Here is a 23,971-nt window from a genome sequence, read left to right as displayed (position 1 = left end):
CTAGGGGATTTTAACAGTAACTTCATTGTGGTGTTAATGTAAACCTACTTGCGACTAACAAAGAAACTTCAAACTTTTACACCCAGCAATCTCTCAGCTGTTGGTGCTATATAAAAGCTGAGGGACCAAATATGCAAGGAACAAAGTATATCCAGCTGCTGTAGAAAGCATCTAACAATAGGGCAGCACGGTAGCACAGTGGTTACACTGCTGCTTCACAGCTCCAGGGTCCTAGGTTCGATTCTTGGCTCGGGTCACTGTCTGTGTGGAGTTTACACATTCTCCTCGTGTCTGCGTGGGTTTCCTCCGGGTGCTCCAGTTTCCTCCCACAGTCCAAAGTTCATTGTTCCTTGGGAGCAAATCAGAGAGGGAGAGACTGGTGAGAGGTGAGCTGGTGAGTAAGCCACTGTGTTTCTTTTTTTAAAAACTAACGTCTCTAGCTTTTTTTTAAAATTTAAATCAGGTACAGGAAGTGGTCATAGGGAGGTCTAGGAAGTAGTTTTTTTTCCCTCCCTCTGGACCCCCATAAATTGGAAAGGTGAAGTAACCCAATACTCTACACTTGTAGAGTATCCTATCCTACCCCCTCCTCTAACCTAAAAAAAAGAGTGACTTGGAGTGAGAGCAGTTAAGTTTAAGTTTATTTTTGTTCCTTGGTAAGGGGAGTAATAGGGATGACAGTGCAGGCAGTGCGATGTTCCTCCTGTGGGATGTTTGAGGTGAAGAACATTGGTAGTGTCCCAGCTGATTACACCTGCAGGAGGTGTATCCATTTGCAGCTCCTTGAGGACCATGTTAGGGATCTGGAGCTGGAAACATATAAGATGATTAGAGGTTTAGATAGGGTGGATAGTGATAGCCTTTTCCCTCTGGAGAAATCTAGCACGAGGGGGCATGGCTTTAAATTAAGGGCGGGTAGTTATAGGACGGATGTCAGGGGTAGGTTCTTTACCCAGAGGGTGGTGAGGGATTGGAATGCCCTGCCTGCTGCAGTTGTAAATGCGCCTAGTTTGGGGGCGTTTAAGAGATCCGTGGATAGGTTTATGGACGAAAAGGGATTGGTTTAGGTTAGTGGGTCATTGTTTTGTAACTGGTCGGCGCAACATCGTGGGCTGAAGGGCCTGTTCTGCGCTGTTATGTTCTATGGAACTGGAGAAACTAAAAATTATTCGGGAAGCAGAGGCAGCTATCGACAAAAGTTACAGGGAGATAGTTACTCCTAAAAGTGATGCATGGGTGATTGCTAGAAAGGGTAAGAAGCAGTCAGAGCAGCGATCCCCTGAGGCTGTTCCTCTCCAAAATAAATACTCTGTTTTGGAAGTTGTTGGGGAGGAAGACTCAACTGGGGTAAGCCATGGAGTACAGGTCTCAGGGGTAGAGCCTGTCCCTGATGCTCAGGTGGGAAGGGGGAAGAAAAGAACAAGATTAGTGATTGGGGATTCCACAGTTAAGGGGATAGATAGGAGAGTTTGTGGGAAAGAGAGAGACTCGCGGTTCGTATGTTGCCTCCCAGGTGCCAGGGTTCATGATATCTCTGAGCGAGTGTTTGAGATCCTTAAGGGGGAGGGGAACCAGCCCCAAGTTGTGGTTCATGTAGGCACCCATGACATAGGTAGGAAAAGGGATGGGGATATAAAACAGAAATTCAGAGAGTTAGGGTGGAAGCTTAGGGCTAAAACAAGCAGAGTGGTTATCTCTGGTTTGCTACCTGTGCCGCGGGATAGCCTGGAGAAGAATAGAGAGAGAGAACGTTTGAACTCGTGGCTAAAGGGATGGTGCAGGAGGGAAGGGTTCACATAATTGAACAATTGGGGCTCATTCTCGGGTAGGTGGGAGCTCTACAAGAGGGATGGTCTGCACCTGAACCAGAGGGGAACTAATACCTTGGGGGGAAAATTTGCCAATGCTATTCAGGGGGTTTTAAACTGATTCCAAGGGGGGATGGGAATCTAAACTGTAGCTCCAACGTACAGGAGGATGAGAACAGGGAGGTCATGGATAAGGTATCTAGGTCACAGCAGAGTATTGGCAGGCGGTAGGGTGGTTTGAAGTGCGTATACTTTAATGCGAGGAGCATACACAATAAGGTGGATGAACTTACAGCCTGGATTGGTGCCTGGGACTTCGATGTTGTGGCCATTACAGAGACATGGATAGAGCAGGGACAGGAATGGTTGTTGCAGGTTCTGGGGTTCAGATGTTTCAGTCAGAGCAGAGAAGGTGGAGGAAGAGGGGGAGGCGTGGCATTGTTAGTCAAGGACAGTATTACAGTGGCAGAAAGGACGTTTGATGTGGACCTGTCTATTGAGGTAGTATGGGCTGAGATTAGAAACAGGAAAGGAGAGATCACACTGTTGGGAGTTTTTTATAGGCCTCCAAAAAGTTCCAGGGATGTAGAGGAAAGGATTGCAAAGATGATCCTGGATAGGTGCGACAGTAACAGGGTAGTTGTTATGGGGGACTTTAACTTTGCAAATATCGATTGGAAAAGCTATAGTTCAAGCACATTAGAGGGGTCAGTTTTTGTCCAATGTGTGCAGGAAGGTTTCATGATACAGTATGTAGGTAGGCCAACAAGAGGTGAGGCTACGTTGGATTTGGTTCTAGTAATGAACCAGACCAGGTGTTAGACTTGAAGGTAGGTGAGCACTTTGGTGATAGTGACCACAATTTGGTCACGTTTACCTTAGTGATGGAAAGGGATAGGCAAATACCAAAGGGCAGAAGTTATAGCTGGGGGAAAGGTAATTATGAGGCTATTAGGCAAGATTTAGGATACATAGGGTGGAGTAGGAAATTGCAGGGGCTGGGAACACCTGAAATGTGGAGCTTATTCAAGGAGCAGCTACTGCGAGTCCTTGATAAATATGTACCTGTCAGGCAGGGAGGAAGTGGTCGAGTGAGGGAACCATGGTGTACTAAGGAAGTTGTATCTCTGGTGAAGAGGAAGAAGGAGGCTTATGTAAAGATGAGACGTGAAGGCTCAGTTAGAGCACTGGAGAGTTATGAAATAGCCAGGAAGGAGTTAAGAAGAGCCAGAAGAGGACATGAGATGACTTTGGCGGATAGGATCAAGGAAAATCCTAAAGCTTTCTATAGGTATGTTAAGAATAAAAGATTGGTTAGGGCAAGATTAGGGCCAGTCAGAGACAGCAGTGGGAAGTTGTGCGTGGAAGCTGAAGAGATAGGAGAGGCACTGAATGAGTATTTTTCGACAGTATTCACACAGGAGAAAGTCAGTGTAGTCGAGGAGAATACTGCGATACCAGGTAGTAGACTAGATGAGATTGAGGTGCATAAGGAGGAGGTGTTGGCAATTCTTGAGAGTGTGAAAATAGATAAGTCCCCTGGGCCGGATGGGATTTATCCTAGAATTCTCTGGGAGGCTAGGGAGGAGATTGCAGAGCCTTTGGCTTTGATCTTCATGTCGTCGTTGGCTTCAGGGAGAGTGCCGGAAGACTGGAGGATAGCAAATGTTGTCCCCTTGTTCAAGAAGGGGAGTGGAGACCATCCTGGGAATTGTAGACCAGTGAGCCTTACTCCTGTTGTGGGCAAAGTTTTGGAAAGAATTATAAGGGATAGGATTTATAATCATCTAGAGAGAAATAAATTGATTAGAGATAGTCAACACGGTTTTGTGGAGGGTAGGTCGTGCCTCACAAACCTTATCGAGTTTTTTGAAAAGGTGACCAAAGAGGTGGATAAGGGTAAGGCAGTTGACATGGTGTATATGGATTTTAGCAAAGCGTTTGATAAGGTTCCCCATGGTAGGCTATTGCAGAAAATGCAGATGCATGGGATTGAGGGTGATTTTAGCAGTTTGGATCAGGAATTGGCTAGCTGATAGAAGACAGAGGGTGGTGGTTGATGGGAAATATTCAACCTGGAGTGCAGTTACAAGCGGTGTACCTCAAGGACCTGTTTTGGGGCCACTGCTGTTTGTCATTTTTATAAATGATCTAGATGAGGGTGTAGAAGGATGGATTAGTAAATTTGCTGACAACACCAAGGTCGGAGGAGTTGTAGACAGTGAGGATGGATGTTACAGTTTGCAGAGGGACGTAGGTAAGCTGCAGAACAGGGCCGAAAGGTGGCAGATGGAGTTTAATATGGAGAAGTGTGTGTTGATTCACTTTGGTAAGAATAACAGGAGTACAGAATATAGGGCTAATGGAAGGACTCTTAGTAGTGTGGACGAGCAGAGGGACCTCGGGGTACATGTGCATAGCTCCCTGAAAGTTGGCACCCAGGTTGATAAGGTTGTTAAGAAGGCGTACGGTGTGTTGGCTTTTATTGGTAGAGGGATTGAATTTCAGAGCCGTGAGGTTATGTTACAACTGTACAAAACTCTGGTGTGGCCGCACTTGGAGTATTGCGTGCAGTTCTGGTCGCCGCATTATAAGAAAGATGTGGAGGCATTGGAAAGGGTGCAGAGGAGGTTTACCAGGATGTTGCCTGGTATGGTGGGAAGGTCTTATGAGGAAAGGCTGAGGGACTTGAAGTTATTTTCATTGGAGAGAAGAAGGTTACGAGGTGACCTGATTGAGGCTTACAAGATGATCAATGGATTGGATAGGGTGGACAGTGAGAGCCTTTTACCTCGAATGGAGATGGCTAACACAAAGGGACATAGCTTTAAATTAAGGGGTGGTAATTATAGGACAGATGTCAGAGGTAGGTTCTTTACTCAGAGAGTAGTAAGGTCGTGGAATGCCCTGCCTGCAGCAGTTGTGAACTCGCCAACTTTAAGGGCGTTCAAATGGTCTGTGGATAGAGATATGGATAACACTGGAATAGTTTAGGTTAGAGGGTCATTAGATTGGTTCCACTGGTGGGCGCAACATCGAGGGCCGAAGGGCCTGTACTGCGCTGTAATGTTCTATGTTGTAAAGATGTGCAGGTTAGGTGTTGATTGGCCATGCTAAGAAATTGCCCCTTAGTGTCTAGGGATGCGTAGGTTAGAGGAATATGGTGGTAGGGCCTGGGTGGGATTGTGTTCAGTGCAGACTTGATGGGCCGAAGGGCCTCTTTCTGCACAGTAGGGTTCTATGGTTCTAAGGTTAATGCTGATGGGCCTACTTCTGTGGCATGTGAGGAAGCAGGCAGTATTACAGATGGCAATTTTAAATTGAAAAGCTGGTAACAGCAGAATGGTTTCTACCATAATGAGTATTCCTCAGAGTAGGGTTGATGAAAATGTAAGCAATCAGAGCTGCCCTTGCGTGGGGGTGTGAATTGACTACAAAAAGGGTTTTAGTATCAGCAAAGCTGCTTAACGTAAGCAAGGTAGTAGGGATGGTGGCTTTATTTTTATTATCAGGTTAATTAGAGGAAAATATAGTACACTAGAAATAGGAGCAGGAGTAAACCAATAATAACTTTTGAGGCTGCTTCACCAATTTATAACAATCATGGCTGATCTTCATGTCTCTCGAGTCCCTGAGAGACCAAAAATTCCTCATCTCCACCTTAAATATATTCAACCATGGTGCATTCACAGCTTTGAGTAGAGCATTCCAAAGATCCACAACCCTTTGAATGAAGAATTTTCTCTTCATTTCAGTCTTGAGTGATCAATACCTTATCCTGAGACTGTGCCCTCTTCTAGATTATCCAACCGGGGAAACAACTTCTCGCTATCTACCATGTCCAGTCCTTTCAGAATCTTATATCTTGCAATAAGATTATCTCTCATTCTTCTAAACTCCAGAGAATATAAATGGAACTTTTGTCTCATTATAAGATGGTTGTCTCATCCTAGGTATCGATCTAGTTAATCTTTGCTGTACCACCTTCAATTCAAGGAAATCCTTCCTTAAGTATAGAGACCAGAGCTACGGATAGTCCTCCAGGAGTGATCGCAACAAAATCCTGTACAGTGGTAGCCAAACTTCTTTGATATGTGGATTAAATTGATTGGCCATTCTAAATATCCTCGTAGTGTCGGGGGACTAGCAGGTTAAATACATGGGGTTATGAGGATAGGGCCTGGGTGGGGTTGTTGTCATTACAGGCTTGATGGGCCAAATGGCAGCCTTCTGCATTGTAGGGATTACATGATTCTATAATACTATAATCCCCTTGCAATAAAGACCAATATCCAATTCATTTTGCCCTATAGAAGGTGGGGTGAGCTGCTGCCTTAAAGTGCTGCAGTCCATGTGGAGAACGGCAATATATTTCCAAGTGAGGATGTCGTGTAGCTTGGATGGGAACTTCTAAGTGGTGGTGTTCCCATGCATCTGTTGCCCTTTTTCTAATGGTAGTGGTCATGTTTTTGCAATTTGGGTGACCTTTAAACTGCTCCCATCAGTGGTTTCTGATCCTTGCAATTCCTAATCTCTACTTGTACTGATTCTACTTCTTGATATCCTGAACCCAGATGTAATGCTCTTATGTCAACTTTTATTATGGGATTCTTTTCCATTGTTTGTCTTTTAAAAATGATGTGTCCTGGAATGCTTAGTTCCCACCTTTGGTCACCTTGTGACCGTGTTTGTGTAATGCTGATTAGATCTAATCCGTTTGTAATTGTACCACCAGTTCATCTATCTTATTGGAGATGCTTTACGCTTTCAGATGAAGAACCTTTATTTTTATATATTTTTCGCTATTCTGTGCATGGATCTTATTTGTTGATACACTATTACTCAAACCCCCTGTCCTTTCCTGTCCCATTCCATTGGTCTTTACCTACAACAGTATGCCGTTTCATTGTCTTGACTCATCTCTTTAGATTTCTAAACCTTCTTTCCTACCCCTATTTGCTTAAAGCCCTATTCAGAGTCTTAATTATAAGGTTTGCCAGGTTACCAATCCCTGACCAGTTTAATTGCAGCCCATTCCAGAGGAATAATTTCCTCCTCCTTGCATACTGGTGCTTGTGACCTGCCAGTCAAAACCTTTTCTTCAGACATCACATTTTGAGTGATGCATTTAATTCTTTCATCTACTTGCCCCAATGCCAGTTCACACATGGCACAGGTAGCAATCCAAAGATGATTACCTTTGAAGAATGAGGATCCAAATTAAAACGCAGGAACTCCACTCCCAGCAGAATGTAATTTCTTGTTCTGTTTGTGTCATTAAGTTCATCACCAGCTGCAAGGAGCTGCCACCAAGCAGGGAACACACAACTTCTGATTGAGGGTGCAGTCAACAGTATTTATCTCCTTGACTGTACTTTCCCTATCACTACCATGTTTTGTTCCACTCCCCCCACTTGAAAGACATATACGGTGCCATGGACCATTTGCCCATCCACCCTGTGTAGTCATCCACACGTAGCAAATCATTTGGTCAATGATGTGGAGTTGCCAGCGTTGGACTGACGTAGGCACAGTAAGTAGTCTCACGACACCAGGTTAAGAAGCCATCCCCTATGATGGGGAGGATCGCAACTGACACTGAAACTGAATAGAAGCTGAAAGACGCCCTTGTAAGAACAGGATGTGGTACTCAACGCATCATTCGACAGTTCCAACGTGCCACAGTGAAAAACTGCACAGACTTCCTCAGAAAACAAACTCGGGACACAGCAGACAGAGTACCCTTTGTCATCCAGTACTTCTCCGGAGTGGAGATGCTACAATATGTTCTCCAGAGCCTTCAACATGTCACCGATGAAGATGAACATCTCGCCAAGGCCATCCACAGACATCCACTACTTGCCTTCAAACAATCACGCAACCTCAAACAGACCATTGTACGCAACAAACTACCCAGTCATCAGAACAGTGACCATGACACCACACAACCCTGCCACAGCAAGCTCTGCAAGACATGCTGGATCATTGACATGAATGCCATCATCTCACGTCAGAACACCATCCATCAGGTACACGGCATATACTCTTGTGACTCGGCCAACATTGTCTATCTGATACGCTGCAGGAAAGATGTCCCAAGACATGGTACGTTGGGGAGACCATGCGGACGCTACAGCAACGGATGAATGGACACTGCTTGACAATCACCAGGGAGGAGTGTTCCCTTTCTTTCAGGGAACACATCAGCAGTCACAAGCATTCAACCTTATCTTCGGTAAGCGTTATCCAAGGCAGCCTTCACGACACGCGACAATGTAGAATCGCTGACCAGTAACTGCACACGTGAGGACGGCCTCAACTGGGATCTTGGGTTCACGTCGCATTGATTTGCCTGGGCTTGCAAAATCTCACTAACTGTCCTGCCTGGAGACAATTCTCATCTCTTTAATCTGTGCTTAACCCTCTCTCCACTCAGATTGTCGGTTCCTTTAAGACTTAATTACATGTAAAGACTTGCATTCCAGCCATTATTTTGTAATTGAATTGTTATCTTGTAATAGAATTGTGTCTATATATGCCTTGTTTGTGAACCGAACTCTTCGCTCACCAGGTGAAGGGGCAGCGCTCTGAAAGCTTGTGCTACCAAATAAATCTGTTGGACTTTAACCTGGTGTTGAGAGACTACTTACTGTGCCTTTTGGTCAATGGCTAAAGTTCCTCCATTACACTTTCTTGGATCCCCCATACCTGTGACTCTCTGTCAAAGACCTCTGTCCCTGACTTAGTTCTACTTAATCAAAGGGGTCTGACTGCCTTCTGGAACAATGTGTACATGTAACTCTTCCTTCTCCTGATGCCCTATAATGTCAGCAACTCAACCACTAGCTTAGCAGTTCCGAGCTGAAATTGCTCATGTTGCAGATGCTTGCATAGGTATGATTTTCTGGGACTGCAGTGCATTCTGCAGATTCGCGCATGTTGCAGTTATGGCACATCATTATCCCTGCCTCATTTATCTCACCTTTATTTTATTAGTTACTAGGTTGTTCTTTCATGGGATGTGGATGTGTTAGAAAGGGCAGCATTTGTTGCCCCACCCTAAGTGCCCTTGAGTAGATGCTGATGTGTCGCATGAAACCACTGCAGGCTGTCTGGTGTAGGTACACCCAAACTGCTGCTCGGAAAGGAGCCCAGGATTTTGATCTGGTGCTGTTGAGGTTACAGTGGTGTAGTCCCAAAATGGTGTGTGGCTTTTAGGAGAACTTGCAGGTGGTGTTATTCCCATGTGTCTGCTGCCCTTGCCCTACTAGTTAACATAGTAGTAAGCTGCAATCGCCTAGGTCTGAGAGAAGAAAATCACTCACCAGGCCTTGAGGTAAAAAATAGTTAGTGAAGAGGGTATTCAGTAGATAACGTAAATCTCCCACTCTGTATTAATTCAATATTATTACAATCACACAGCTTTTCTTTGAGGCTGGTTAATGCTATCTACAAAAAAAAAGCTGAATTTTTTTAAATGTTTCCATCTCACTGAAGAGACTAGTAGCCAGTCCACTTCCAGCAACCTCTTCTGCTCATTTTTTGACAACTGTGAAAACTTGCACCATAGCAATCAAGACAAGGTAAAACAATCTAAAGCTAGGTCCCCACATTGGGGTCCACAGATCCCTGGTAATCAGTGAAGGGTCTTCAGCAGTCCACCAGGCTGGCGGCAACCTCGTGACCAACAAACGCTAGTTCAAAAGGAGCAACCCACCAATTTTCAAAAATTATTACAGCAATCATTTCGAAAGATCAGTTAAGTTGAAGAACAAGCGCTATCAGTGCTGACTACAAATCTTTAGTTCTTCCTAACGGGTCTCCTTGTCACCTGGAAAAACTATCTTCACATTTAGGATATTCCCAATGTGAGCATGAACCACATAAACAATGAAAGAACAAATGGGACATTTTTAGCTCCAGTTAACAGTAGAATTGTACAGTAATGAAGTCGGGCCTCTTGCAGCACTGGATGCTGATAGGTGATCCAAGAGGCTTTTCTCTGACACATTTGATTTATTTCATCTGGCTGTTGCTAGGCAGAAAGGTCTGCAGCCAAGAGAAGGGGACAGGCCATGAGAATGGAGCTGGCAGTATGGAGAACCAGCGGCAAAGAGTGACGCAGTGTAGCCTACAGATGACAATGCCTTAGGAAAGGAGCAAAGGAAGGGTGTGTGTGGATGTCAGACAGGGCTGGGTGTGTGCTTGAGAGATGGTGGGAGGTGTGGGTGTGTGTGTGAGAGACGTGGGTGGGTGTGGGTGTGAGAGAGAGAGAGAGAGAGAGAGAGAGATGGGGCTGGGTGGGTGGGTGTGTGTGTGTGTGTGTGTGTGTGTGTGTGTGTGTGTGTGAGAGAGAGTGAGAGAGACGGGGCTGGGTAGGTGTGTGTGAGAGAGAGAGACAGGGCCGGGTGGGTGTGTGTGAGAGAGAGAGAGAGGCGGGGCCGGGTGTGCGTGTGCGCGAGAGAGGGAGGGAGGCGGGGCCGGGTGTGTGCGTGCGCGAGAGAGGGAGGGAGGCGGGGCCGGGTGTGCGCGAGAGAGGGAGGGAGGCGGGGCCGGGTGTGCGCGAGAGAGGGAGGGAGGCGGGGCCGGGTGTGTGCGTGCGTGAGCGAGACGGGGCCGGGTGTGTGGGAGGGGTAAGTGATGGGGGGTGTTGGGTGGGAGAGTGCTGTGTGGAAGGTGCGTGTTTTTTAAACTGGGCAGGTCAATTCCCCAGAGAAAGTTTGCACTTCTGGGCAATACTTATGCAAACTTTTCCTGTGATCAGCGGATGTTGGGGTACCTGCTCCCAGTATGACGTTGGAAATTGTGAGCCATTATTTACCTCCACTTGCGTTTCATTACAGATGAGCAAACAGCATCTTCCCCAGCTGTACAGAATTTCCAGCTTGTCACTCTTCTCGTATCACCCTGTGCATCCCCATTCAAATATAACTGGGAAGAAGCATATCGAAATTTTCAAAATTAATATATTCAGAAGTTAAATATTAACTTTAGCTGTCCTTTATATTGGATGGTAGCTTTGGTGTGAACGTGTTAAATTGCGTAGTTTGAAGCAGTTCTTGTCGCACTGCCATAGCTTTAGCGGGGAGTGTGACATGGGACCTGGTTCATTCTTTGAACAGGATTTCTGTCCTACTTCTAGTGAAGATACTGCAGTAGAGTGCATTTCTGAGGAAATTCTCAGTTATTTTGTTTTTACTTCCAAAAAGCAGGAGTTAGTGGGATAGTAAAACATAAATTCTATACTATTGGCAATAGGGTTGTCAGCCCTAATTGCAAGTCACTTTAAATGATTTGTGAATCTGTATCCCAAGATCAATTTTTTAGTCTCAGTTCTTAACTGTTAAAAAATGTCGTATTCTGATTGGCTGTATATTACAATTTTAATTGAGATTGTGCTTAGAGGATCTGTAACATGTGAAATCATATTCCCAGTTGAAGTGAGGCTCTTTTAAAGATGATGGGAAGGAGGAAAATAATGACTTAAATAACAGCTTAAATTTTAATTCAGTAGATAGATAATTTCTTTTGTAACCTCAGGAGGTTTCAAAGTCTTGTAAGTGTGTAATCACAGCTGTAACGTGAGAAAAGCCTATACAGTACTGAGGATTGAATACTGGTCAAGCAGTTGAAAGACTGCATATTTAAATAACTCTAACCTATCCATTGGCCATTACTGTGATACAGCCAGAAAGAATGCTTTCTGTGATGCATTTGTAAAAGTTGGTGAGAATCATAGCTGACATACCAAATTTCCTTAATCTTCTGAGAAAGTAGAGGCATTGATGGGCTTTCTTAACTATAGTGTTGGGATGGGGGATCAGGACAGGTTGTTGGTGATCTGGACACCTAAAAGCTTGAATCTTTCAACCATTTCTACTTCATCCCCATTGATGTGGACAGGAGCATGTTCCTGAAATTGACAATCTCCTTCGTTTTGTTGACATTGAGGAAAAGGTTATTGTCACCCCAAGATGTGCTATTAGGCTGATTGGAGGTAATAAATTGTCCCTAAATTAGTTTCCCTCAATGTGGAATGCCATAAGCATAGATAAGGGTCATGGGTGGAGGGGGGACTGGTAATGTTAAAATGGCAGTGCGGGCTCATTGGGCCGAAGGGCCTGTTTCCCGGGCTGTTTTTGATCTTTGTTCTTTGTTCACCCCACCAGATTCTCTGTCTCATTCCTGTATGCTGTCTCGTCATTGTTTGACATCAAACCCACTAAGGTGATGTCGTCAGCAAACTTGAAAGTCAAGTTGGAGGGGAATTTGGCCGCACAGTCATAGGTGTATAAGGAGTACGTATATACTAATGAAAAACACTCATGAAATGTTAATGTTAATCCAAAGACCTGGAGTACAAAAGCAAGGCAGTGATGGCTCAGTTGTACAGAGCCTTAGTTAGACCCCATCTGGAGTTCTGCCTTCAGCTTTGGGCACTGTCCCTTAAGAAATGCCCCTTAGAGGGCTTAAAATGAGCATCCAAAAGAATCGTACTAGGACTTAAAAGATTAAGTTATGAGGGTGGCAAAGTTGCATAAACATGGCTTTGTATTCCCTTGGTTGAGAAGCAATCTAATTAAAGTATTTAAAATTAGGTTTTGGCATTTGATAAGTGGATAACAGGAAACTACTTCCTTTCAAGAAAATCCAAAACAAGAGGGTGCATAATCTTTAAATAAGAGCTAAATCCATTAGAACTGAAATTTAGGAAGCACTTTTTTCACAAAGGGTAGTGGAAATCTGGAACTCTTAGCCCATGGCTGCTGACTCAATTGAAATTTTTAAGTCTAAGATTGATAGGTTTTGTTGGGTAACGATTAGCGATGTGGACAGTTGTGATCTAACTGACTGGCAGAATGGTCTCAAGCTAACCGACCTCCTCGTGTTCTTGTGTTCCAAAATAGATAGCGTAAAATGTGACAAATCTTATCCATCACTGTATATGGATAAAAATCAGTGATTTCCTCACATCTTTTATTTAAATACAATTTATTTCATAAGTTGAAGGGATATAAGAAAGACTTGTATTTACATAGTCTTTTTCACAACCACCAGACATCTCAACATGCTTCCTAGCCTATTCTTGAAATGTGGGCCGCAATTCTCCCAAAATCACTGAATTGGCAGGAAAACTGTTTTAGATCCCAACTGTTTCGTCAGTTCAACTTCACACTTGAACCTCCCCAATCTGTGCACTGCATAGGTCCCAATCGTGAATCTCATTAAAAAACCAAGGAGTGGGGTCTATTTGTGCCGGAGTCTGACAGTTCTGGAACTCTGTATGTCAAGAAGTCTGACAACACCAGGTTTAAGTCCAACCGATTTATTTGATAAACTCACAAGCTTTCGAGGTTCCCCTCTTCGTCAGGTGAATGGGGAGTACTGGCCTCAGACAGAGCGTATAACAGCACAGACAGTTTACAGATTACTGATTAGAATGCGAATCTTTACACTTAACCTGCTATTCAAGTCTTAAAGTAGCCAACAATGTGAGTGGAAGGAGCATGGAGCACAGGTTAAAGAGATGTGTATTGTCTCCAGACAGTACAGTAAGTGAGGTTTTGCAAACCTAGGCAAGTCATGGGCATTACAGATAGTGCAACATGAACCCAAGATCCCTGTTGAGACCATCCTCATGTGTGCGGAACTTGGCTATCTGTCTCTGCTCAGCGACTCTGCGCTGTAGTGTGTCATGAAGGCCACCTTGGAGAATGCTTACCCGAGGGTCAGAGGCCGAATGCCCATGACCACTGAAGTGTTCGTCAACAGGAAGGGAACAGTCTTGCCTGGTGATTGTCGAGCGATGTTCATTCATCCGTTATCGTAGCGTCTACATGGTCTCCCCAATGCATCTCCTAGAGCTAGCAAACAGTTGCAGGCCAGACCATGCTGGAAACCGGGGGCACAGGCTGGCACCACCAGGGTGCGCATGCTCAGGAGACACCACTCCCCCATTGTCTCCCTGCCCCCCCACCCCTTTATTCCAGCAGGGTCTCCCATTTGTTCCCTGAACGTGGGGAGCTACTCTAAACTCCGCCAGAATGAAGTACTCCTGGCAGGGTGGGAGATTCAATCGGAACCATTAAGTTCCTGATACTGAAATGTAAAAGACATTTAAAACATTAAAAACAGATTCAAATTCCTTGCCTGCCTGCCTTCCCGCCAGTTTCCAGCGTGGCCTGGCCTGTGACTGTTTGCCAGCTCTGGGAGATGCGCATGCATTCCCAGTGCGTACGCAAATCCCGGAACAAGGCCAATGACGCACATCTCCCAACCCAACCTGCCAGAAAAGTTGCAGGTCAGGATGGGAGAATCGCAGCAGTAGTCACTAATTTATGCTAAGCAAATTCCCACAAACAGTACTGTAATGATGATCAGGTACAATGATTCCTCACTTAATATCATAGCTGCATTCCTGAAAAGCCTGCCTTTAAGCAAAACAATGTTAGGCTTATCAGATTTTTCCATAGGAGCTAATGTATACATTGGAGTTGGGTCTTTTGAGCATTTCTCTTCAGGGAAAAAATGAAACATTGTATGTGGAGAGTGCATTCCTAATTTAAATAATTTCAAGCAATTTTAAGCTATTCATTACGAGTTTCACCATTGGACAAACTGACAGAGAATAGAACATTTAAACGTGAAACTGGTGAACAAACTGCAGAAGCAGGATAGAGTCATACAGGTTTATAGCATAGAAACAGGCCCTTCAGTCCAACTTGTTCATGCCGCCATTTTGTTTTTAACCTCTGAATTAGTCTTACTGCCCATATTTGGCCCATATCCCTCTATACCCATCTTGCCTATGTAACTATCTAAATGCTTTTTAAAAGACAAAATTGTACCTATCTTTACTACCATCTCTGGCAGCTCATTCCCAACACTCAGCACCCTCTGTGTAAAAAAAAAAAAAATTGCTCCTCTGGACTCTTTTGTATCTCTCCCCTCTCACCTTAAACCTATGCCCCCTAGTTTTAGACTCCCCTGCCTTTGTGAAAAGATGTTGACTATCTAGCTGATCTATGCTCCTCATTATTTTATAGACCTCTAAGTTCACCCCTAAGTCTCCAACGCTCCAGGGAAAAAAGTCCCAGTCTATCTATTCTTATAAGACCCTTGTCAGACCCCACTTGGAGTACTGTGTGCAGTTCTGGTCGCCTCACTACAGGAAGGATGTGGAAGCTATTGAGAGGGTGCAGAGGAGACTTACAAGGATGTTGCCTGGATTAGAAGGCATGCCTTATGAAGATAGGTTGAGGGAGCTAGGTCTCTTCTCCCTGGACCCTTAGAGGATGAGAGGGGGGATTTAGTGGTGGGAGATGCGAAAATGGCTGAGGCCTTAAATAAGTTTTTTGCCTCAGTCTTCACGGAGGAGGATGTGAATAGTTTGCCGGATATTAAAGATAGAAGGATGGTAGAAGTTGAGGGCCTGAATGCGATTACTGTCAGTAAGGAAGTAGTGCTTGATAGACTAACGGGACTGATGGTGGACAAGTCCCCAGGACCGGATGGAATGCATCCCAGGGTTCTGAAGGAAATGGCAGAGGTGATAGCGGATGCCTTAGTGATTATTTACCAAAATTCGCTGGATTCTGGGGAAGTGCCGGAAGATTGGAAAACGGCTAATGTTATGCCGCTGTTTAAAAAAGGTAGTAGACAAAAGGCAGGGAATTATAGGCCGGTTAGTTTAATGTCTGTAGTTGGAAAATGCTTGAATCCGTCATCAAAGAAGAAATAGCGAGGCACCTGGCAAGGAATGGTTTGATAGAGCAGATGCAGCACGGATTCGTTAAGGGGAACTCGTGTTTGACGAATTTATTGGATTTCTATGAGGATGTGACTAGTGTGGTAGACAGAGGGGAACCGGTGGATGTGGTGTTTCTAGATTTTCAAAAGGTGTTTGATAAGGTGCCTCACAAAAGGTTGCTTCAGAAGGTTAGGGTGCATGGAGTTGGGGGTAAGGTGTTAGCGTGGATAGAGGATTGGTTGTCTAATAGGGGGCAGAGAGTTGGTATCAATGGGTGCTTTTCTGATTGGCGGTTGGTGACTAGTGGAGTGCCGCAGGGATCGGTGCTGGGGCCTCAGCTATTTACCATTTATATAGATGATCTGGAGGAGGGAGCTGAGTGTAGGGTGACGAAATTTGCTGATGACACGAAGATGAGTGGAAAAGCAAATTGCGCAGAGGGTGTGGAAAGTCTGCAGAGGGATCTGGATAGGCTGAGCGAGTGGGTGAGGACCTGGCAGATGGAATACAACATTAGCAAGTGTGAGCTTATCCACTTTGGCAGAAATAATAGTAGGAGGGATTACTATTTAAAGGGCAAAAAGCTGCAGCATACTAAGGTGCAGGGGGACCTGGGGGTCCTTATGCATGAGTTGCAAAAACCCAGTCTGCAGGTGCAGCAGGTGATCAAGAAGGCAAATGGTATGCTGGCCTTTATAGTGAGGGGGATAGAATATAGAAGCAGGGAGGTCTTGCTGCAACTGTACAGGGCACTGGTGAGGCCGCAGCTGGAGTACTGTGTGCAGTTTTGGTCGCCGCACTTGCGCAAGGATATTTTGGCCTTGGAGGGAGTGCAGAGGAGGTTCACTAGGCTGATACCAGAGATGAGGGGGTTGGACTATGAAGGGAGACTAAATAGACTGGGTCTGTACTTGTTGGAGTTTAGAAGGATGAGGGGGGATCTTATAGAGACATATAAGATAATGAAAGGGATGGATAGGGGAGAGGTAGAGAGATTCTTCCTGCTTAGAAAGGATAGCAGGACTAGAGGGTACAGCCTCAAGATAAGGGGGGGCAGTTTAGATTGGAGTTGAGAAGGAACTTCTTTACTGAAAGGGTGGCGAATCTTTGGAATTCTCTGCCCGTTGAAGTGGTGGAGGCTACCTCGCTAAATATATTTAAGTCACGGGTAGATAGGTTTTTGACAGACATGGGAATTAAGGGTTATGGGGAGAGAGCGGGAAAGTGGAACTGATCCACTTCAGATCAGCCGTGATCTTGTTGAATGGCGGGGCAGGCTCAAAGGGCTAGATGGCCTACTCCTGCTCCTATTTCTTATGCTCTTATGGAGAGACGAAGGTTGAGAGGCGACCTGATAGAGATTTATAAAATGTTGAGAGGAATAGATAGGGTGGATTCTCGGAGGCTATTTCCCAGGGCTGAAATGGTTGCTACGAGAGGACACAGGTTTAAGGTGCTGGGAATGTTTTTCACTCAGAGAGTGGTGAGTGAGTGGAATCAGCTGCCTTCGGTGGTGGTAGAGGCGAACTCGCTGGGGTCTTTTAAAAGACTCCTTGATGAGTATATGGGATCTAATGGGATTGGGAGTTACAGATAGCTCTATGGCTTGGTAGGTATAGATGTGATCGGTGCAACTTGTGGGCCAAAGGGCCTGTTTGCGCTGTAGTATTCTATGTTCTATCCAGCCTCTCCTTATAATTCAAGTCCCAGTAGCATCTTGGTAAATCTTTTCTGCACTCTTTCTAGTTTAATAATATCCTTTCCATAATAGGGTGAACACGGTATTCCAAGTGTGACCTTATTGATGTCTTGTACAACTTCAACAAGATGTATTCAGTGTCTTGACCAATGAAACCCAGCGTGCTGAATGCCTTCTTAACTACTGTGACTCCACTTTCAAGGAGTTATGAACCTATACCCCTAGGTCTCTTCATTCTATAACTCTCCCCAGTGCCCTACCATTAACTGAGTAAGCCCTGTCCTGGTTCAGTCTACAAAAATGCATCATGCCACATTTATCTAAATTAAACTCCATAGGTTATTGACCAGCCCATTGGCCCAATTGAATAAGATCCCATTGAAATCCTAGATAACCTAGGAGGTTAAGATAATATTGGATGAGAAAAGGATAATTGGGAAAGAGTCGATGGGATAGGGAGGGAAGGTGACCAAAAAAAAATGAAGAATGAGAGAGAAAGAGCAAAGTAGTGGCACAAATAATCAATAAGAAACTGCTGAAGTGTCCAGTACAATTAGAGAGGAACTGCGTTGAAGTTATTATGGGTGGAGTTTATTGTTGGAACTGCTGCCCATGTGCTTATCCCTGTCAGGTCATCAATTTGTTTTGAGATGGTTCATTATTTTACTTACAAACTGAATAAATAAACATAATGGAATCAGTTATTCATTGATGGTAATTCATTATTTGAATACTGTGCTTTGAATTCAATGGACACAGATTTTAATAAAAAGTGAGGCTGAGTTTATCAATACATTGAATTCTCCTAATTTTGGCTTGCTGACATAATAGTGAATCTCATGACATTAAAGGAATATATTTTCCTTATTTTATCAATGGCATTATAACAAAAAAATGTTGACAGAATCAACATTAAGTGAGGAATAGAGGAATCCCTGTATTCTGCTTTTTTTTGATTGAAAGACAAATACAGGCCAGGACACTGAGAATAACTCCCCTCTTCTTCAAAATAATGCAATGGGATCTTTTACATGTACCGAAGTAAGACAGATGTCACCTGTGTGTAAGGTGTCTTTTACTTACAACAGGGGCTTGAACCTTGTGACTCGAGCACTGTGACTCAATTGAGCCACAGCTGACAAACATGTTAAGTGAAATATTAAACCTGTATTTTAATATTTTTGTTCTGCTTTCTCCTCCTATAGCAAAAGTAAGCAAAGCACAAGAAGAAGGAAAAAACATGTCAGAGTTGGGTAGTAACAAGTAAGTGTCTTGTTTTAATTAAGTGTATTTACCTAGACAATAAAATGAACCTTTAGATTTGGCTACATGTTTGTTCAACGAAAGGAGAGTTCCCTTCCGTTCTGAACCTGAATCAATAAGTGGGAGTGGTCTCTCTAAAATGGTTATCATAGAATCTCTATAGTGCAGAAGGAGGCCATTCAGCCCGTCAAGTCTGCACCAACCACAATCTGATGCAGGCCCTATCCCCATGACTTTTGTATTTACCCTAGCTAGTCCACTTGACACTAAGGGGCAATTTAGCATGGCCAGTCCACCTAACCTGCACATCTTTGGACCATGGGAGGAAACCGAAGCAGCTGGAGAAAACCCAGGCAGATACTGTGGGAGAGCAGGGGGATGTGCAAACTCCACACACATACTGACCTGAGCTGGGAAACTAACCCGGGTCCCTGGAACAGTGCGGTAGCAGTGCCAACCACTGAGCCACCGAGCCGCTTGTTGCATACAAGTTAAAGTGTGATTTAAATAAGTTGGCTCTGGCTCACAGGTTTACTCTTGAGAAAAATAAAAGACAGCAGGGGTATGTTTTTTTGGAAATGGATAATGGTTTATTGACATAAGATAATGTACATTAGATTGTAAATCTGTATTATCCTGACTGTAAAGACAGAGGAAACATAGGGTGTATTTTCTGTATTTTTGCTTGGTGCTGACTCTTAAGACAAAATTCTGACCATGAGGCAGGCAGTGTTATTTCCAAAGGTACTATGCAAAGTTTTTTGTGGAAGAATGACTAAGCATTAATTATGGCATTTTCTTAAGGTTTAATTCGATAAAAATAATAGAATAAAAAAACATTGAACCTGGAATGAATCACGAGATGTTGAAAAGAATTGAATAAGGTAGAATTGTATTATTCACTGAAGATAGGAAGGTTTAATATCAGGATCTTCCAAAGAGATTAAAATATTTTAATTCCATTGCAATCATCATATAAGCCTTCATTCTTTGTTAGGAATAGAAACAAAGGAGACAGTTCTTTATCACCTTCAATGGCACAGTGGCTAGCACTGCTGCCTCACAGCACCAGGGACCTGAATTTAATTCCAGCCTCAGGTGACTATGTGGAGTTTGCACATTTTCCCCATGTCTGCGTGTGTTTCCTTTGGGTGCTAAATTGACCTTTAGTGCCAGGGCGATTAGCAGTGTAAATACATGGGTTTATGGGGATGTGACCTGGGTAGGATTGTGGTCAGTGCAGTCTTGACAGGTCAAATGGCCACCTCCTGTACCACAGGGATTCTATGATCTTTCTTGAACACATGGAATTCTTTGTCAGTAGTGATTGAAGGGGATCCCAGTATCCTGAGTCTTCTGGCAAAGTGTTAGCTCAAAGTAAAACTTATCTGTCAATGGCTCGTAACTTGTCTTTCAAAAGCCATAAACCTCTTTACCATCATTTGGAAAATATCAACTTAAGTAGATGCCCTGGGATTGTATCAGAATTAAACTCCAGTTCAAAGATCTATTAAGGTAAGTTGCCAAATATTCCTCCGTAACAACATGGATGCTGTAAAGGTGAGCTTGTTAATATTCAACTAGTATCTATTTGTTTGCTATGCTGCACATCCAATGCAACACTTCTTCAAAATTGACGAGGTAGATAGAAGGGAAGGAAGTTGAGGATTTTGAATCTCAGGTTGCATAATTTAACATTCGAATTGACAAGAATTGTGCAATGCCCAACCCCCACCTGGGACAGAGGTGATTTTGAACGTCTGTTTCACAGTTAGGATAGTGCCTGCCCCAGGGTCACAATTGTAAAGGTTAATCATTCTAGTAAATGACCTGCTTGCAGAGATTTTAAAAAGAAGTGTCAACAATTAACTATTAGATGAATTTGGTGAAGAGATTGGAATTACAATCCTGGAGGAATCTTGTATCAAACAATTTTGTTGATTGTCTTGGGATTAAGTATGCCGTCAATCCAGTACATTTTCGTTGTGCTCAGTTTTTCACACAAATTTACCAATTATTCACTAATGATTAGTGACAAATACATGGAGTTTTTATTGAAGATTTACAATACTATATACAAGAGAGTTCCATGTACACACCTTATATAGAATCAACGCACCACCCATAATCACACATTGTATGACATCATTTCAGTGATGACAGACTCTCACTGTTTACATATTCCATTTATCTCAACATCCCTCTTTCTCAAGTAGAGTATTGTGCAATTAGAATAAATACACATAAAGTAATAGAATAACTGTGAACACTATTTACATAAAAATTAGACCTCCATCCATCGTTTGAGTCCCTAAGATATATAAGAAATTACATCCAGGCCTCATAATAATAAAACTTTTCTGATATTTGTTATTACCAATACGATGTCCTTGACTCATTCCTCATGGACATCTTGCACATTAGCACTGTGCCAGTTGTTTTCACAGCAGTTTTCCACAATTTCTGTCTGACCCTACCTGCAAATGTGTTTGCAACTCCGTTGGATTATTGGACAAATTGCAGCTGGACAATTGACTTAGTTGATACTAGCTCCTATTTGATGTCACTCCATTCTACGTCCTCACTTTGGCCCATAACTTTGTCAGATTACAGTCACTGGCAGGCTGTCACTCTGTAGAGACTTAGCTTGACTGAAATTCTAAGGCCCCTGTCTAGTCTGACCTCCTTCACTCAGGCTGGGTGAGACAAAACTGTCTCAGTTTCAAGACTTCAGCAAGATGTAAAGAGAATGCAGCAAAGAAAGATCTGTCCCTTTTTACGGCATTAGCTGCTGTAACACAGGTGAGTTTAACGGAGCCATTGAAAGGGAGAAGATCAGTTTCAAAAGTACGTGAACAGGATATTGGGAGCAGGGGCAGGTGAGGGGCGGGGTTAGTTGTGATGTGCAGGGCTTGGTCTGGGTCTTTAAAATTGTTACTCTGAAGTTGGAAGTACTTTATTTCCTTCTAACTGTTTCAGAGTAGCTATGAGGCTTAAACTAGTAGAAGCAGCCAAAGTTGGTGATCTAAATCACTTTATCGGATAGTTCCCAAACCAGCCTCCCATCCATTGATTCCCACTGCCTCGTTAAAGCAGCCAGCATAATTAAGGACCCCACACACCCCGGACATTCTCTCCTCCACCTTCTTCTATCGGGAAAAAGATACAAAAGTCTGAGGTCACGTACCATCTGACTCAAGAACAGCTTCTTCCCTGCTGCCATCAGATTTTTGAATGGACCTACCTCGCACTAAGTTGATTTTTCTCTACACCCCCTAGCTACGACTGTAAACTGCTTTCTGCACTCTCTCATTTGCTTCTCTATGAATGGTATGCTTTGTCTGTATAGCATGCAAGAAACAATTCTTTTCACTGTATACTAATTTATGGTTTTGATTTATTGTCACAATCCAACACAATCATCCAGCAGAAGTTGGCTGTTCTGGACAATTGCTGAGTAAACCCTTAATTGGGAATGTTCAAAAGGGATTCCCTTGTGCACAATCATAGAGGTTTACAGCATGGAAACAGGCGCTTCGGTGCAGTTTGTCCATGCGGCCTTTTTTTAAAACCCCTAAGCTAATCCCAATTGCCCGCATTTGGCCCATATCTCTATACCCATCTTATCCATGTAACTATCTAAATGCTTTTAAAAGATAAATTTGTACCTGCCTCTACGACTACCTCTGGCAGCTTGTTACAGACACTCACCACCCTCTGTGAAAAAATTGCCCCTCTGGACACTTTTGCATCTCTCCCCTCACCTTAAACCTAGGTCCTCTAGTGTTAGACTCCCGTACCTTTGGGAAAAGATATTGACTATCTACCTTTGCATTGGCAAACTTCCAAGAGAAATTCCCCCGCACATCATTGGGTACCCCCCTAACACGATGCCGGGGAGCCAGGAAGTTATGGCTTTGTATGACCTTGGCACACTGCAAACGTTGGAAAGATCTGCTGGGAACCAGATTCCTTTCTTTGAGTGAATAACAAAAATTTTGCCCCAAGCATAAGGTAGGCAATATTGCACCTGCATTCCAGTCTTATGCAGACTTCATCTTCTCTTGTTTCACCAGTAGTCATTCCTGCACTGATGTAAACCTGCACGAATGATAGCTTCAAAGCGTCACTCTCATCTGCTTTTTGAACATTATTTCAGCTGAAGATGGTAATCCCAGGTCTATTGTTGTTAGCTACAATTACAGCATAGCCATGTACTCTGTTTCTCTGTACTTGACAATAAGTGATTTAACCATGCAAATCATTCCCCTAGCAAGACCATTGGACCTAGGATGATGTGGAGAGACTGTTACATGGTTAATGGGTACATAGCTGTTGAAATGATGTATATTGTGGACTATTATCATATACCAACTCCTCCAATGTGCCGGAAGGACTGAATATAGCACTCCAATAAAGTCCTATGCACAGTGGAGGAGCAACAAACACTAGTATGCCTAATGACCTCTTAAGCTGCATGCTTTTCCCTGTATACTAATATATGTGACAATGAATCAAATCAAAACCAATCCAACGCAATTGTCCAGCAGACGTTGGCTCTTCTGGACAATTGCTGGGTAAACTCTTAATTGGGAATGTTCAAGCGGGATTCCCCTGTGCGTAGTCATAGAGGTTTACAGCATGGAAACAGGCCCTTTGGCCCACGCTGTGGTCTTGAAATGCTAAGCAATTCCGCAGCTGATGCAGAAAACCTCACTACCCACAGGGTTCATTCTGTTTTGGTATGTAGGCCACTTCACCAATAGTCATAGCCACACCCAATTCTTGCAAGTATTGCCCTCACTGCTACAATGGCTTCATACTTCCTACCATCTTTCAACTATGTGTTGGTATCATGCCCCTTTTTTCCTAAAAGATCTCTCTGGAAGACTTTGGTGTTGAAGAAGAGTTCTATGATCCTGTTCAACAGCTGGGCTTCAGAGAAATGATGTGGATGTGCCAGCGTTGGACTGGGGTAAACACAGTAAAAAGTCTGACAACACCAGGTTTTAGTCCAACTGATTTATTTGATAGTAAACGCACAAGCTTTCGAGGTTTCCCTCTTCGTCAGGTGAATGGAGAGAGCATATAAAGCACAGACAGTTTAGAGAAATCCCAGTCTTTGCCCTTATCATGACATTGGCTTACAAATGATCAATTGACTCACTGGGCTATTGTCTGAATATCAATAACTCTAATGGGTGAATCTTGAAATTCACCTTGTGGAGTTTATCTTTCGTTGTACTTCAGAGCTTCAGCAGGTCTATTTGATCATTGTTGAATAGACCTAATATTAATTCTATGGAATCCCTTCTTTCCAATGGTTATTTTAATTTTTCACTGCCTGCCCTAATCAGCGATGATTCCAAGTTTGAATTTGAATAGAACATGTGTGGCCTTCCAAGTCATGACAGAAAATATAATGGTCATCTTTCCAGTGCTGCTTGCTTC

At 43.6% G+C, this 23,971-nt stretch overlaps 1 protein-coding gene across 6 annotated transcripts in view; it reads left to right on the top strand.

Moving 5' to 3' along the window:
* Window positions 1-23,971, top strand: part of znf827 (zinc finger protein 827) — a 138,364-nt gene that overhangs the window by 68,469 nt on the left and 45,924 nt on the right. For all 6 annotated transcript variants that reach the window (XR_013887062.1, XM_080193213.1, XM_080193220.1 and 3 more), the window contains exon 7: window positions 18,463-18,520. Coding sequence is in view for 5 of the 6 variants with exons in the window: in XM_080193213.1 (XP_080049339.1) it covers window positions 18,463-18,520 (58 nt within the window). In the remaining variant the exon portion in view is untranslated. The remainder of the gene's footprint in view (window positions 1-18,462; window positions 18,521-23,971) is intronic.

The sequence above is a fragment of the Carcharhinus amblyrhynchos genome, chromosome 1 (assembly GCF_965287045.1).
Source record: "Carcharhinus amblyrhynchos chromosome 1, sCarAmb.v2.hapA, whole genome shotgun sequence".
NCBI classification, from domain to species: Eukaryota; Metazoa; Chordata; class Chondrichthyes; order Carcharhiniformes; family Carcharhinidae; genus Carcharhinus; species Carcharhinus amblyrhynchos.
Note: the sequence above shows the minus strand (reverse complement) of the source record. Positions and strands in the feature narration are given on the sequence as shown.